At 36.0% G+C, this 16,273-nt stretch overlaps 1 protein-coding gene across 21 annotated transcripts in view; it reads left to right on the forward strand.

Moving 5' to 3' along the window:
- The window catches only part of DMD (dystrophin), a 1,272,535-nt gene that overhangs the window by 367,044 nt on the left and 889,218 nt on the right, over positions 1-16,273 (forward strand). For 3 of the 21 annotated variants that reach the window (XM_065049956.1, XM_065049957.1, XM_065049955.1), the window contains exon 3: positions 2,648-2,786. The exons of the other annotated variants lie outside the window; for them this stretch is intronic. In XM_065049956.1, the coding sequence (XP_064906028.1) occupies positions 2,648-2,786 (139 nt within the window). The remainder of the gene's footprint in view (positions 1-2,647; positions 2,787-16,273) is intronic. 21 annotated transcript variants of the gene reach the window in all.

Consider the following 16,273-nt stretch of genomic DNA (forward strand, 5'->3'; position numbering starts at 1 on the left):
ATTCAGAAAACAAAAAGGAGGGAAGTGAGCCACATCTAATATGTCTGTGCAGAGAACTCAATTTGTGTTACATTGTTGGGGCATGATGAAGTAGCTGTGGGATTCAGAATGTATCAGAGAGACAGAAACAATGTAGAGACAAAATGGGAACTTCTGTTAAGCTCTCACTACTAAAACTAGTGTAAAAACATGACATTACTTTGCTTACCAAGCAGGAAAATAACACTCATTAGGATGTCTGAGTCTAAAGGCATGTACAGCTTTTCCTCTGGAAGAAACTGCACGGTTAAACAAGTGCAACATGCTTTGCAGGATTGAAACTTTTACATGTTATATGAGTTTCCATAGAAAATATGAGAGCAACATTGGTTTGTTGTTGTTGGTTGTTGTTCTCTTCAGATCTGAATGAAATATTGTAAAGGCATTGCTACAGATTGACTTTAAAAGTGACTCATATACAGATATTTTCTGCAAGCTTGGGACTGAGTGAGTTGCTATCCAGAAGAAAACATGCTGGTTTCCTGCAGTGATTGAGATAAGATAGTTGATGCATATGGCTTGCAATCATCATCATCATCACAGTATGTCTCTTAGTTGAAAACAGAGTTCTCAGTGCTGAGAGGAACGTAAAGCCAAAACTTGGCGTTCAGGAACATATGCTTTCATCAAAGAAAGCAAACCAGTGGGAAACCTGCATGTTATTTGAAATTAGAATTTGGGCTCTTCAGGGCAATGATCATTACTTCTTGTGCACATGTTCTGAACATAGTGAAAGTTGGTTGCAGTGTTTGACTGAAGTCTTTAGATGCCAGAGGAGTACTCACAAATGCTAAGACTAATAAAGGTTGATTAAACACCTACAATAAAAAGTTGTAGCACCATGCCTATAAGTGAACTATACTTACAGAGCTAGTAGATTGGTCTGTCAGAAAGGTATCACGCTGCTCCCCGAAGATCTTCCACCAATGTATTTTCCAGACGATTCAAACTGGCTTTGGTTCCTTCTTTCACTTTTTGTTTGGCTGTCACATGTTGGTGGGTCCTTTCATACAGAAGTTGAACTGCTGGCAGGCTAAATATTTCCTTTTCCATTGTTGGATGAGCACAGGCGTACGTAGGTGTCTTCTTCAGCACGAGAGTGCTTTTGTGTAAAAGTGGTGAGTTTCCTTTCTTCAGAACCACTTTGATATAGCCAATTAGTAGCTGTGAGGAAGTTTGTCTTCAAGAGGCTTTGGCACAAACAGTTGGAATTTATAATTATGTTCTTCAAAGCCTCCTAATAGGTAATACTAATTTGTTAGAACTCATACAGTGAATTAAAGAAACCTCTTTCATAGCCTCCTCTCTGAATTATTACTGAATAAAACAAGATACTCAGATACCCTACTTCAGGCAATTTCAGGGTGGGAGAGATGGCATAGGCAACTCAAGGTTTTCTCTGTTTATAATTTTCAGCTACTTAATACTTCAAGTTTTAAGATCCTGCTGTCAGGAAGGAGGCTGGACCAGCAGTTTACTGGACAGTAAAAGATTTTCAAATGATTGTACAAATGTGCATATTTATAATTTCTGAGAGTTTGGCATTACAGATTTGGGAATGCTCAGATTACTAGATGTTGTTTTCTTGTTAAAAGGTTTCACATTTATCCTCTTTAATCACATGCATTTAGAAATCTTGGCTCCATTACACAAATTAACTCCAGAATGTAAAAATGAGACACTGTGGTATGTCACTGGAAATTTAGCAGTGGATATTTTCAATTGGTTGCCTGATTGAAAACTACTGATATTTTAAATCCTCAAAATTACACCCATTTTATCAACTTATTTTTATTGGAAAAGCTGTTGATAAACTAGAAAAAAATATGATAGCATTATAAGTTCTGACAGGGTAGATGTTTGTCAAAGCAAATGCAGTATTCAAGATGGATTTTGCTGGGGCTGTGGAATATGTGTACTGAAAAAAACCACATACGGTCCCTAAACATGAAGTCCTAAAAGGTAATTTGAACGATGTGGAAGTAAGGTATGTCATGTCAAAACAAGGTTGAGCCCCATAGCTAAAAGCTATGGACAGCTGCAGGTCTAGTTTACAAACACAGAAAGTCCTATGGTAAAAACAAAGGTTGTTGAGCTGAGTGTACTGTCTGCTGCAGTGTCTAAAAGCAGAAAATTAAGGAAAAAATATATCGGCAGAGCAAACATACAATGATTTGTTTGTTTAGTTGTTTTGTTTGTTTGTTTGTTTGTTTGTTTGTTTGTTTGTTTTCCCCATAACTTTGCAGTTTCCAACAGTTTGCAACTCAGGAATTTTCTGATTCAGTAGTGACTTTGGGCCTTAATATAATTTAGTGAATTTCTCTTCTGTGAACTTGCTTAGTAAATCCTTTAATTCGGGTCAGCTTTAGCATCGGCAACCTTCTGTTCGCAAAAAGCTTGCAGAACTTTGCTAAATACATGGTGAAGAAATGCTTCCTTCTGTTTGTGCCGCAGCTGCCACCTGCCAGCTTCATCCTAGGCCTTCCCAGCTTCTTTTCATGGACGATGTAGCGTGCAAGTAAACACTGTTCACTCATGATATCACTTAGGACTGCACAGATATTTTAAAAACACTGCAGCCCTGAACTAATTACCTTTTCTCTTGTAGGAGGATGACTGATGAGCTCCTTGTTCAGCTGGTTCAGTCTTTGTATCCCACTTTTAAATCGACGATCTGGCAGAGTGATGTGTGCAACTGTCCCTGCCAGTTGTCTTTCTTTGTGTGTGGGATTCTGCTGGCATTAGAGGTAATTTGATGCAAAGTGTGGTCTATCCACAAAAAAGTGATTTAACTTATGACAAAATAGAAATATTTAAAATTATGTATTAATTTATTTCACTGGTTTGTAGCTTGGAGGCAGACTAATGCTACATATACAGGAGAAACAATGGTAATTTAAACTAGTTCTGGTACTAAATAGGATTTCTATTCTGAGTTTGTTGGAATAGTTCTTACATAGAATGTGAAACCAGAGAGTCTCATATACATCTCTCTACATTTAGAATTCTCTTAGGAGTTCTCAGGCATGTTTGTTCCCCACTTCTTAGCCTCACTTTATTTATTACCTATTTGAGAACAGCCCTAGAATAATTGTTTTCTTCTACTAACTCACTTGACTATGGCATATCCATTATTTATCCATGTAAAATTAGGAAGGTTATTTGTAGACTGATTATTTAGCGTGTTGGAAAACCTTTGCCTTCTTTCTATCATCGTAAATCTGAAATATTCCAGCCACAAGATCCAGGCTTGTTACAATTATTCAGGTGAAACTGGAACTTTAATACAGTTATTATTTTAAAATAATCTTTGCTGTGTAATGCATTAACTCTCTTGCTTCAATATATGTGTTCCCACTAAATAGTAGTTCAGAAGCTGATGTATTTTATAGGTAGCATGCAGCACTTACTTAAAATAATTATGTCAAAAAAGATCATAGCATCATGGAATAGTTGAGGTTAGAAGGGACCTCTGGAGCTTGATACAAGGTCAAATTAGTTTAGATTTCTAAGTGCCTTGTCCACTCAAGTCTTAAATATCTCCAAGAATCCCTGAACAAGACTAAATTTGTGTTCCTCAAGACCAGCACTGTAGTTCTTTTATTAGTCTTGTTTGCTTTTCTCAGGATCATATGGTCACTTTTGCAGGAGCTGCAACTGAACTTCACATTCCTGACATGTTCCTGTCCTTAGTCCCCCAGACTCTGGCTTCAACACAGCTACTATTTTAACGTGTGGGATTCTGTTCTTCTATGGTGCTAGGTTATCCACTTTGCACTGTCAGTGAAATGAGCCTTAGCATGCTTTCTGCATGGATCTGGAACCATATGGACATTAAAGAGGTCTTGAGATAATACTTGGCTGTGTAGAGAAAGACACTCTAAGAGTTTGGAGCACTATATGTTCTCATAGCCGTCCAGGTAGAAGTATACCCACCATTATTTTTTAGCCGAGGCAGCACATATGGACCATTCCATCTTGAAAATTGTGAGCTTATGTCGTAAAAGTTAAAATCCTTCTAAGGACAACTTAACTAACATAAGGTAGATTATTGCAAAATACTTGGTTGCCATGCATTTAAAAATATTTTAAAAGATTTTCAGTCAACTCAAAATCAGTTACTTCTTACTGGAGCTCTCAAGACATGCAGTTTTTCTAAAATGTCAATGAAACAAGAAACATAGGATAGAGAGCAGCTGTTTGAATGAATAGCAAGCTATTAGTCGAAACACCTCTTAAATTCTAAAATGCACGCTTGATTACCGATATATTTTCAATTTATTTTACATTCATTGAGCTAATTAAAAGCACATAAACATTATTTTAAAACAGGAAACAATCATTGTTCTGCTGAAACATTCTTCATATAATCTCATTGTTCTCTTTTAGTTGTGCATTTAAGATAATTTTTATGCATTCTAGAAATTAATTCTGATTTGTTGTTACACAAATATGTATTGTTTTGGGTAGAACTGAAAAATACTGAGTACAAAGTCTACTTTAAATATTTCTCTTCAGGTTTTCACAAAATTTATTTAGAATTACAGCACATGAAATTTCAGTGAAGTGAGGATGTTTGGCACTGAGTTTTGTCCCCATTAATCCCATTTGTCAATTTGGTCAGTTAACAAAAAGGTATTTGTGGGATTGCAAACTATTTTCAGACTGTGTAGCTTGCTGAAGGTTTCATCTTGGACTCTCTTAGCGGAACTCCCTCTAGGATGAGATTTGCATTCATGTTGTTCCGGTGGCACAGAATCATAGAATGGTTTGGGTTGAAGGGACATTTAAAGGTCATCTAGTCCAACCCCTCTGCCATGATATCTTCAACCAGATCAGCCTGCTCAGACCCCCATCCAGCCTGGCTTTGAATGCCTTCAGGAATGGGGCATCTACCACCTCCCTGGGAAACCTGTGCTAGTGTTTCACCACCCATATTGGAAAAAATTTCTTCCTTAGATTTTGTCTGAATTTACCCTCTTTAGTTTAAAGACATTACCCTTTGTCTTATCAATACAGGCCTGATTAAAATGTCTGTCCCCATATAGAAGAGCTTTAAAGTGGAAATACCACAATGCTCAACAAAATTATTAAAACTCTTGTATATACTTCAGAATCTGAAAAAAAATTGTTTCCATTCTGAGAAAAATGAAAATCTGAAGGTGACATTTGTTCCCAGATAACAATGTCTATTATTCTTTGGGGTTTAAATAATTTAGTAGGAGCAAAGTAGCTAATTTTCATATAACTTGTATGAAATGTTTCCCAGCTTTGAGTGTAACAGCAAATTTGGGAAACTAATGAACTCCAGCAAAAACAGTTGTTTATTTTGTAAGTATCTCTGAATAAAGGCTCATTATGGTCCTCATTGATTTAAAACTGTGTGACACTAAACAAAAATGGCATTACTCATAGATTTTTTTTTTTTTTTTTTAAATTCCAGCATTCAAAGTATAATTAATGTCAGGCAGTTGCCCGAGCAAGCCTACACTCTACAGTAAATAACACTTTCTAATTAGTGCTGATGTGGATTGGACACTGAATATCTGATTAACATGCATAGCAGCAGTTGAGGTTAAACTTCAAGAATTATTTAAACCCATGCATTGTCTAACCAACCCACTTTCTCTCAATATTACATACATCATGTCCGTACACTGTCCATATATTGTGCTGACATTTGCATAGCTACTTCCCGAAGGCCCAGTAATTCTGCAAAGAATGTGCTAAGTCAAATATAATGTCCCCTTTTGCATTAATCCTAGCAGAAATTCTACATGGCCCTGCAGGCTGTTCAGGTTCAGCCATTGGAAAGCTCACCCAGGAAAGCTAAAGAAGATGCTCATGCTATAGAGGTGCCTCTGTGTACTGAGGACAATGAAAGTTTGGGGACTTCCATGACTTAAAATGATGGTATCAATGCTGGTGATACTGGTTGTATAGCCAGAATGTAGTGGCAGGTTATCTGCCATTTGCAGTAGGTGATGTTGCCCAGAATTTGTATAAAAAAGGTTCAACTTCTGTTTTTTTATTAAGACTCCTTCATGTCAAAGCACAGACACCTTTTATTTGGTAAATTATCAGACTGAACTGTGGAAAGGAAAAGTGGAATTTTCCCATGCCTTTTCTCTTACAATTCCTTGATTTATGCATTCAGGGATATCTTTGGGTGTACTCTTTTCTCAGTTTCAATAACTGATGCTGATTTGGGAAGATGGTATGATCTACAGTGCATACGTGGAACTCCAATGAACTGTCTTCTTTTTATTTTGCCGTCTGGACTTCAACTGTTACTGGTTATTCCTGTTCATTGGGAAATCCATGACTCTGAGGTGTTGCAGTTGTTGGATTTGTGGACCCTTGTTATGAGCAGTATTAAGGGAGACCAAGACACAAGGTGAATTACATCATTTCAGAAAGCATTTATTTTTTCTCAACTTCTAGGCAATCAATAGGTTAATAACTAAGAATAACTAAGATCAACTGTGTTGGTCAAGCATTAGGTGTATGATACTATGAGTTTCATTCCTTGTTGTTATTTCTTATGACCACAGATTGTAGTTTCTGAGACTGAGCTGGCTGGGCTGAACAGCACTGTGAATCAAGAAGCCAAAACCATCTTCCCCAAGCTCTGTTGCATATCTCTGATGTTTACATATGGTTCTCCATGAGTCTAAACCCATGTGGCCCAAAGGATTATTTCCTCCTTTCATATGTTTGAACCAAACTGTTCTAGCTTGTTCAGATTCATGGTACTTCTCAGGTGCTTGTTTATTCTGCTGTATTTGGGCTGGTGTTATGAATTTGTAGACTGGTTGCTGGTCATCTGTTTCCTTTGTGTCATTTCTGGCTGGGTGCTACTGCCTTAGCTGTACTATTTTTATAAGAGTGACATGCAAAAAATTGAGATTAGAATTAAATCCTACATTTTCATAACAAAAAAATATATATTGTTTTAAAATAGGTAAATGGTGGGAACAATAGATGGTATAATCCCACAAAAAGATGCACAAAGATCTGGAGCCATTCATAAGCTATAACTTAACACAAAACATGCAACTAAAATGCAGACCAAAACCTCTTATTATTTCCTTATTTTTCACTCTCCTACAGTCAATTTTTAATGATTGGTTTTAAAGAGAGATTCAGCTGATATTATTATTTTTCATTAATTATAAACAGAGAATGAGATTCACAAATGCAAGTAAGTCATTTATTGGCAGACATGACAAAAGCAGCATATGCCAATCATTTTCACTAAGTGGTGATTGAGGTACATATATATGCTACCTGCTGGTAACCAAAACACTGCAACACATTATGTTAAGCATAACAAATATGTTGCACATTTTTGCAGACAATAATATGCAGAACTGTAATATTGATATTATAAAAATATCAATTAGGTATCTAGGCAGAATGTCTTCTAATATTATGAGCAGTTATAATTTCATCTATTTGCCATATGAAGAACTGTATGTGATTTGATGCGTTGCGAACAGTGAGAAAGAAATATTGAAAATTTACATTATTTTTAAGGAAAGAAAACTATATACTACATATGTAACCTGCATAGATTACATTTACAGTAGGAACACTCTAAGAGGAAAGAGAAATAAGTAAATAAACAGAAGAAACAAAAAAAATTCTTTTTCTCTTTTTTCTCTTTTTTCTTCCTCACCTCTTGAGCATACCTAATTGCAGTATTGGTACCAATATGGAAGAATAAAAATGGAGGTTTTAGAGAGTACTAGAGGCATGGGCACTTATCGGTTAATGTAAAACCCAACTACAGCATGCTTCTGGTCACTTATAAAATGCTTTTAAAGCATGTTATTTAAATTAAGCTTGTTGGGAATAAGTATAGTGTGTGTAGAGGAACCCTCAGAACAGTTCTTGGTTGTAATACATGTGCAGTAAACCCTCCTGCTCAGCTGGGCTTTGACACAGGACAGCAAGAACACACGAAGTCCCTCTGGCACATAAATTAATGGAGTAACCTTCATTTTGAATAAATAAATGCAGGCTGTTCCTTTTCACCAAATGAAAATGATCACCAGCCATCTCAGATATGGTTGCATGGATTTTACCCTTGCTACAGGTTTAAATGGCTATACTGAAAGCAAATATGTAACTGATTTAACCATTCTGTGTAGCAAGATGGCAGGGAGTGACCGTATTCATGTGCCAGAAAATACAATGAGATGACTAAATGTTTGTGACCCTTTAGGAAGGAGGATGAATTGTCCGCTTGAATCAATTATAATATATATGAAAAAATATGTTTGAAAGCAGTGCTACCTCAGATAAACTTAGAGATTGTTTTGCATTTGGCTACCAAAATGTGTTAGTTCTTGAGGATGACTTCTCACTGGTGAAGACTGAATACATAATTTCATTACTTACTTCTTTTCTGTTTGATAACCCTCTTCCCTTTCAGCATTCCTTTGTCTTTTTTGTTAAAATTAAAGTAGTAGCCAGTTGTTTCCTAAACGAGAAATGTTAATGAAAGCAAAATAAAAGTAAGAATTAGTTGGACTAGAAGCATGACAAGAAATGCCAGAACTTTTGCTTTTTGCTCTTCCTCCCTAAATGAAGTCAAATCAAGCAATTGGATGACTTGCTACAATGACTTAGGTCTACCGAGTTATCCAGGTTAGGATGCAGGAGGCTGCTTTCTCTGAGACATGTCAATTTTTGTGTTGATACTGATAACTGTAGACATCTTCCTTACATATAAATTTGTCCGAAGCAGTAAGAACTGAAAGTTTAGGCTGCAGAAATAAGAAAGTTGTTAGCTTTTCTCCCATATGGTCAATGGCTGACAAAGCCGGCACTCAGGTAATTCAGCTGGACTTCTCACTGATGGTTTGTGGCCCTAAGGTGAGGCCTAGCTTCACTGTGGACTGAGAAGATCCCACCTCCTTGGTGGCTTATCATGAACTAGCCCATTCTTCAGTGCTTTGGGGAAGCTGACTTGACAAGGGAAGTGAAAATCCATTGCAGTGTGCAGTACCACCACTTTGCAAGCAGAGATGGAATTGCCACATATGTGAGCCATTGTGTTGGGTCAAACTGTGTTTTGTTCTAAAGCTTTTATTCAAATTATATATCATATTTGCTTCTTTCACATCCTGGTCAGAGAAGAACTGATCTCTATTAAGTCTCTTGTTTAAATGGGATTCAAAAAACAAGTAATAACAACAACTCATAATTAGGGAGTTTGTTCTTTTGTTTTCTTATTGATTAAAATTGCTGTGTTCTTGTCTTGTTTAATTACAGTTGCACCTATGTAGAAGCCTGACTGTTTGTGTGTTACAAGTAAAAATAATAGTAGGGGCTTGTCTGCTTTATTTATTCTCAAAGATAAGACTGTGGACCTGAAGGTCCTCCAAAGAAAAGTGTTTGAAATTTGGCTAATAATTTATACCACTCAGATTTCCTTTGCAGCCAGGATTTAAGCTCTAAATCAATGAAAAACATGTTGTTGCTAAAACCTGTCCCTCAAGGAAGGGAGAATCCAAACTCACTCAGAAAGGACATCTTTGTATGTGAGAAAACGAGAGTACATGTATCATAATATTTCAGAAACTTTCTCTGCTGTCCAAGATTTTGCACTAATGCTCATTATTTTAATCTAGATTGAAGACATTCCTTTTTTTTTCTGATTTCTAATATCCACAGATGGAAATAAAAGTTGCTTGAATAATAGATGTTCATGGAAACAGTCTGCTGTGGAACTGATGCTTCCTTAAATGAGAATTTTGGCCAGAAATGTTGCATTTGGCATCTGCTAGATACAGTTTGTGCTTCTCCAGTGGCAAGTGGACTCTTTCTTCCAAAACCCCTGCATTTTCATCTTTGCAGCTCCCAATGTTTAAAAATGCTGTTATAAAACTCTACCCACTATAAGCTCAAGAGTACCTACACACTATGAATTCAAAAAATACAAGTATTCTGGAACATGTAAATATAATTAACATTCCATCTTTTATTGACAGTTACATCTGAGATAACATTATAAAAAAAATCAGTTGTTTATTATACTTTTCTTCCTTATATGTTTCTTTTCAGTGGGGACAAGCATAATTATATGCATACTTGCAAGAAAAGAAGCTCATTCCAGTTAATTAGTAGATGGCATGAAGGTAGCTGCACTGTCAAAAGAAGTGCCCCTATCCTTGACTCTCGATTCATGACTCATTCTTCAAATCTTGCAGGAACTTGCTGAGTGCATGTTCTTACCTACTTCCAAAAGGTTTCTTTTGATCCTGTTGCTAGTCATCCAGTATCTAATGACCTTGAACAGCAATATACTGCAAAATAAGGAATGCTTCAGTGACATTAGCTGGCTAGATTAAACTGGTGAAAAAAGATAGATTCCATAGCTTCCAGATTTATTTTATGTATCCCTGTAAGATTTGTATTGCTTAAAAGAAAAGCCATAGATGCTAACATTGTGCATCCACTGCTTAACAAATAGAAACTTTGCATAATTAGTGGGCAAATTAAGATAGATGTATTTAGTGAGCATGAGTTTAACATTTTTTAAAAAAACTGGTTAGTTTTCTCTAAACTTTGGCAATTCTCCCACTGCTTTTTTTTTTTTCCTTACCTCAACAAGTTGAGCTGTTGAATGGTTATGTTGGCAAGTTGAATTTCTGCTCAGGTTGGCAGAAGAACTGAAAAGCTATGACAGAACACTTTCAAATCCTAAGTAACAGGAGTGTGAATTATCTGACTGGTCAGTGTAGCTTTCATGGTTCAAGTGAAGGGTGGATCAATTCTGAAATCTTTGTTCCCATCATCTGTGAGCTGCTAGGGTCGATTTTTCACCCAATTTGTATCTCAGATAAATCTGTACTGGAATTGGAATAGACATAACCTTTCATTAAAAAAAACAAACCAAACAAAAACAACAAAAAACCCCTTCTTTTATCCAGCACAGAATCAGTAACCTGACTTGTATCGTATTTTAAAAGGGACATATGTGCTTATATATTAAATATATGCACCATATATGAAATAATAAGCTTCTGTTTATTTCTTTAACAGATATATGCTTACATTGAAACCTGGCATGTTCAGATGTAGGTATGCAGATGTGGCTATACCCTCTCTGTCAGCTTCGAACTGTTGCATCAAATTTTGTCTACAAATTCTTCCTTCTTTTACTTGCATGTTTATGGTCTGCACGTAGTGAGCAATATCAATTTTTAATAAGATATTTTCTTCTGTGGGAATAGTTAACCTTCTGAAAAATGATATTAAAAATACTGAAATTATATCTTTTCATTTTAGCAATTCATGTTATCGATTACATAGCTTTTTGTGATATTATATATTGCAATGGTATTAAAAAACTACTATTCATATAATTATATTTTTCCTGCTCTAATTTGAGACTCTATCAGTAGGGGGTTTTTTGTTGTTCCAAACAGATCTTTCATTTTTTATTGCTATCATGCTATTACAATTAATATCTAATCTAATTAATCTAATTTCATTCTTATGAAAAGTATAACATACTGAATCTGGAAAAAATAATCTGGTTAGTGATGTGATTAATTTCAAAATCTCATTTTCAAATGGTATTAATAGATAAGATAGAATGACTAAAGGAAGTGAATTCAAGTTGTATTGAATAAACCTCATAAGGAAAAATATATATGAGAATAAGATAGATGATAACTATTTTGGCTTTGGCTTTTAAAATGCCATGTGTCTAATTAATACAGAGCAGAGAAAACAATTTCATGAATTTCAGTGAACACAAGGATAGGGAGCATTTCAACATAACTTTAGGAAGTTCTGTTATGCATGATGAAACTTCCAATATTTCAATTATCAATTAATCTTACAGAGGATTCAACAAAGGAAAGGTAGATTAGAAGATTCTACAAAGAAAATATTTTTACATATTGGATCTCAGAAGGCCTTATGTACTGGCTTCGCAAGAGTATGATAAAGTGTATTCAGGAGATAATATAGATTTTCTGTAGAGCCTACACAATAATTGGAGATTGTGGCAAGACTGCTCATCACCTGTTGATTAACTCTCTTCTTTGATGTCAGAACTTTCTGCACCTCTCTGTCTTTCTTGGGTAAGCTCTAGATGAGGGTAAACCAAAGATGAGGTGTGAGTTACTATGACAAATTTATTTGCTTGTTCCTTGATATACATTTAATTTAGAGACAAATTTCTGAGAGCTAAGAAAACCAGTGTTAACTACACTAACATAGTTGCGTCTCTCATTACCTCTGTATTTCTGTTCTGAATATGTATGGCCTCTGCAGTGTGATTTTCTCATTTATTTTAAATGAAAATAACGAGGTTTTCTTCAGAAATTTAGGGGTGTGTGAGTATCCTTCTCTGTAATGTCACTAGAAAAGCAGAGTGACTACTTGTGTTGAGGGGAAAATATGCTTTTACAAGAACTGCACAGATGTGCCAGGAGGGTCTTGTGTCGTTGCATGAACATCAGGGTCTGAAGAGGAAACCAACTCCTACTCTGGGAGAATTTGTCCTGTCCCACAAACAGGAACTGTCTTCAGATAATTAGTAAGACCTGCCCCTAGACCCCTCTTTGAGGATCGAGTTGGGTGTTCTGGACCTGCTGCAGGCATTGTGGTAGCTACCTTGTTGAAAATTCATGGTAATATTTGGTCTGTTGCCTGTGAGAAGAGTGCAGCATCTTTAAAAAAGGGTTTCTTCCTGCTTGGTCAGTAGCAGTAATTTTTAAAATACTGATGTACATCAGTACCTCTCTGTACAATTCCTTTAAAACTGAAGTTACGCTGTAAATAAAAGGTTTCTGCTGCAAATGCTGGGAAATAAATTGGAGCTCTGACAGTAGAGAGGCAAAAAACGTGCACAGTGCTTGACTTAAAACTGGACAGCATAGAGTTTCACCTGCTACAGAATGGATGTCTCCATGTTCTAACAGGAGAAAAGGACGAAGGGAGAAATGGTGGCTTGTACGGCTCAAGTTATTGCTTAGTGCTTTCCATGAGTCAGTAAAGCTATGGCCTAATAATTAAACTGCTGGGTGCATCTTTCCTCCTTCATGACTGGGACAATATCTTTTGCTGCTGTAATAGTAATCCAGCATCAATGAAACGAAATGTCAGTCACTTTCACAGAAATTCCCAGCAGAACTGAATAAACCGTAAACGAGGATGTCGGAGAGAGAAATTCAATTTTTAATATATTTAGCAGAGCAAGAGTGAGTATTAATAATCCCTCTTTTATTAAAACTGACTTAAAAGATCTGTGGAGATTAGCTCAATGGCTTTTCTTTATTGTTTCACAGAGTGAGGCATCAAATATTTCAACTGCAAGAAAAGGCTGATTCTTGAAAGTCTTACTAAGGCTAACATCTGTAAGCCAACCGAGTTTTATATTTATTTCTTACTGTTGTATATTCAGCAAAATTTACAGATATATAAACTGAACTTGAGGAGACAGTTACTTGAAAAATTTCTGTGAAGACTTATGGCTTATGTCCTTCTGCCTTTCTGGACTGTATTTTGTCTTTTCATTTTTTTTTAGTAAACCATCAGCAGCCCGAGGTCCCAGCCAAACTGCAGGGCACCTCTGGCTCTTTGTTCCACAGCCCTGCAGGCTGGGGACACAGCTGGACCACATCAGTCTGGGACTGCACTGGTCTGGGTTCCCTGCCCCTCCTGGAGGCACAGGCCTTGTCCCAAGCAAAGGTCTTGGTTATTTGCTCCTCCCAGGAGTCTGAAAGACTTCTCTGTCTGCTAGATTCATTGTAAGATGATTTTGCCTATTTATGCCTAATATAAACGTAAATAATCTGTATAGGATCATGCCTAACCTGGAGTTATCTGTCTTTACAGTGCCTTTTCTCTTCTATTCTCTCTCTGTCAATCTGTTGATAGTTTTCGTTGCTAGATTTTCCACATGAACTGATAATAATAAGCCAGTAAGAAGCAAAAGAAATAGTATCCAACTTGTCTTACTGTAATAATCTTTTTATATTCTAGTCTGCCTTTAAATGAAAAGTGTAATCTAAATGTATACTTGCCTGCAAAGGAAAATGAAAATTCTGAGATCTCTTCCTCAGCCAAGTTTTCACCCTTTATAATTTTTCTGGAAAAAGGGGGGAAAGTATCATAGGTATTTTTATAAAACAGGGAAAAAAAAAAGAAATAAAGAGGATGCATATTAAAGACCTTCAAATAATAGCTGTGTTACAGTCTTCTGTTGTCATGTATTTTGCTGGAGTTGTTATTATGGACTCATTGCTTGAAATTTTCAATGTTTATGAATCTCAGGAAACAGAAGTGCATTTCTAAGCTTTGTGCTTGTGGGAGAGTATTTAAGTTATGACTTGTTTTTAGTCCCTTTCCCCTCCCCTCCCATTATTCCCTCTTTTTCTTTATTCCGTATTTTTTTTTTGCTCATTGTCCTTTTTATCCCTGTCTCTAATCTCCCAAATCCCTCTGTCAATTGTTGCTCTCCCTAAAATAAACAAGTAAGATGACAATTACTTTGCTGATCTACTTGACTAATGTTATAGATAGCTTATATATTGATTGAGATCATACAACTATCTCTAGTTTCATATTGCTTTCAGTCAGACTGCCAGTTAGGAAATTAGTACCACATTGATGAAAAGTTGCCCTGTGCTTCACAGGCAGTGTCTGTAGTCCTTCCTCTCTCCTGTACTCCCTCGTTTCTCCCATCTCTTCCATCATTTTGTTTTTTAAGAAGAAAAACTAACTGAACCAACAATGCTTTATGCATTTTTAAAGAGTTGACTCTGGAAAAGTTTGTAATATAGGGCAAGAAACAAATCAATGTGCATACAAATGACATAGGAGATGCTTCTGAATATTTTAATTCCTCTGTAGTTAAAGGGCGGTGGCTATGGAACACAGCTTAAAGTTTTAAACAAGGTTATTGTCAAAGAGAATTTTGCAATAGAGGACTAGGCATTTGTTTTGGGAAGCCAATGGCTAGCTGTGTTTGGTTTTTTTTTTTTCATTGTTTTCAAAGCTCATACAACTGAGCAGACACTTTTCAATTACACAGTGAATTTATTTGATGCATCTTTGAGCCTTTTGTTTCTGAAGACTTACCACTATGTCAGTTCAGTGAAGACGTTCAATCTATTTGAGAAAGAGGACTTAATTATTGTGTTGTCAGAAAAGCAGCTACCTTCTTTAGGTTAAGGATGATGTGTGGCAGCAGTATAGGGCATCTTAAGGTATTTTGAGTTGCTGATTCATGGAAAGTATACTTCTAATACCCTAAAAAAATCAATGGCAACTTCTGTTTTAAAGTTTACTTTTAATACATTTGTAATTTATATGTCCTGGTGGGGATGCTACCATGCTGTGCCTTTATTTTCTTTCTGAAAGCTTTCTTAAAACAAACAAACAAAACCCAAAATATTGTCTCACAACATTTTTGGCTGTCTAGATGGATTTCAAGCCAATACATTAAATACTTCAAAAGGAAGAAAGACAGACACAGAGGCAGTTGTGAAGGCTAGTTCCGTTTTTCCCTTATGATACAAACCAATGTAATTATGTTCTATTATCAAAATGTCATTGTGCTCATATTCCCAGAGTGATTCAGTATCAGTATGGGCACAGTTCTTTCATAGTGTTACAGAAGGGCCTATTGATCACTTCAGCTTCCCAAAGAATGCTGAAATGTTCCCTTAGAAAAGCATAGGTCCTCTGCTTTCCTTCTGCATTTATTTATTTATTTATTTATTTTTCTCCAAGATTAGGGAACAAAACAAATTCTCTTTGATTTAGCCATATGTTTTAGTTTAAAATTTGTGGTGTATAAAGTAATTGACAACTTCAGGAATATCGTGCATGACTTGACTTGCATAATGGCACAAGATTGTTCATACCATAATTTAAAACATTTTATCAAAACTATTTCTCATACTAAATGCAAGGCAGGAAATAGAGTTGCTGAGTATTATTACTTAAACACATAATTCAAGAGGTTGAGCAGGGTGAATAAATCATATGTGAATCTGTTCTGTACTGGTTTTCAGATATTTTAGGTAGTCAAGTGGCAGCACGTGCTAACTAGGAAATGAGCTCTCATTTGGAATGGGTTGTGCAGGGCATGAAAGCTGGCTAGAAAACTAGGATTTTCATTACTGTAGAAGATTGTTGAAGTTTTGGATTTTTTTTTTCCATTAAACAGAAAAAAGACCTTACCAAAAAAATGAAGGGAAGG

The sequence above is a fragment of the Columba livia genome, chromosome 1 (genome assembly GCF_036013475.1).
Source record: "Columba livia isolate bColLiv1 breed racing homer chromosome 1, bColLiv1.pat.W.v2, whole genome shotgun sequence".
Taxonomy (NCBI): Eukaryota; Metazoa; Chordata; class Aves; order Columbiformes; family Columbidae; genus Columba; species Columba livia.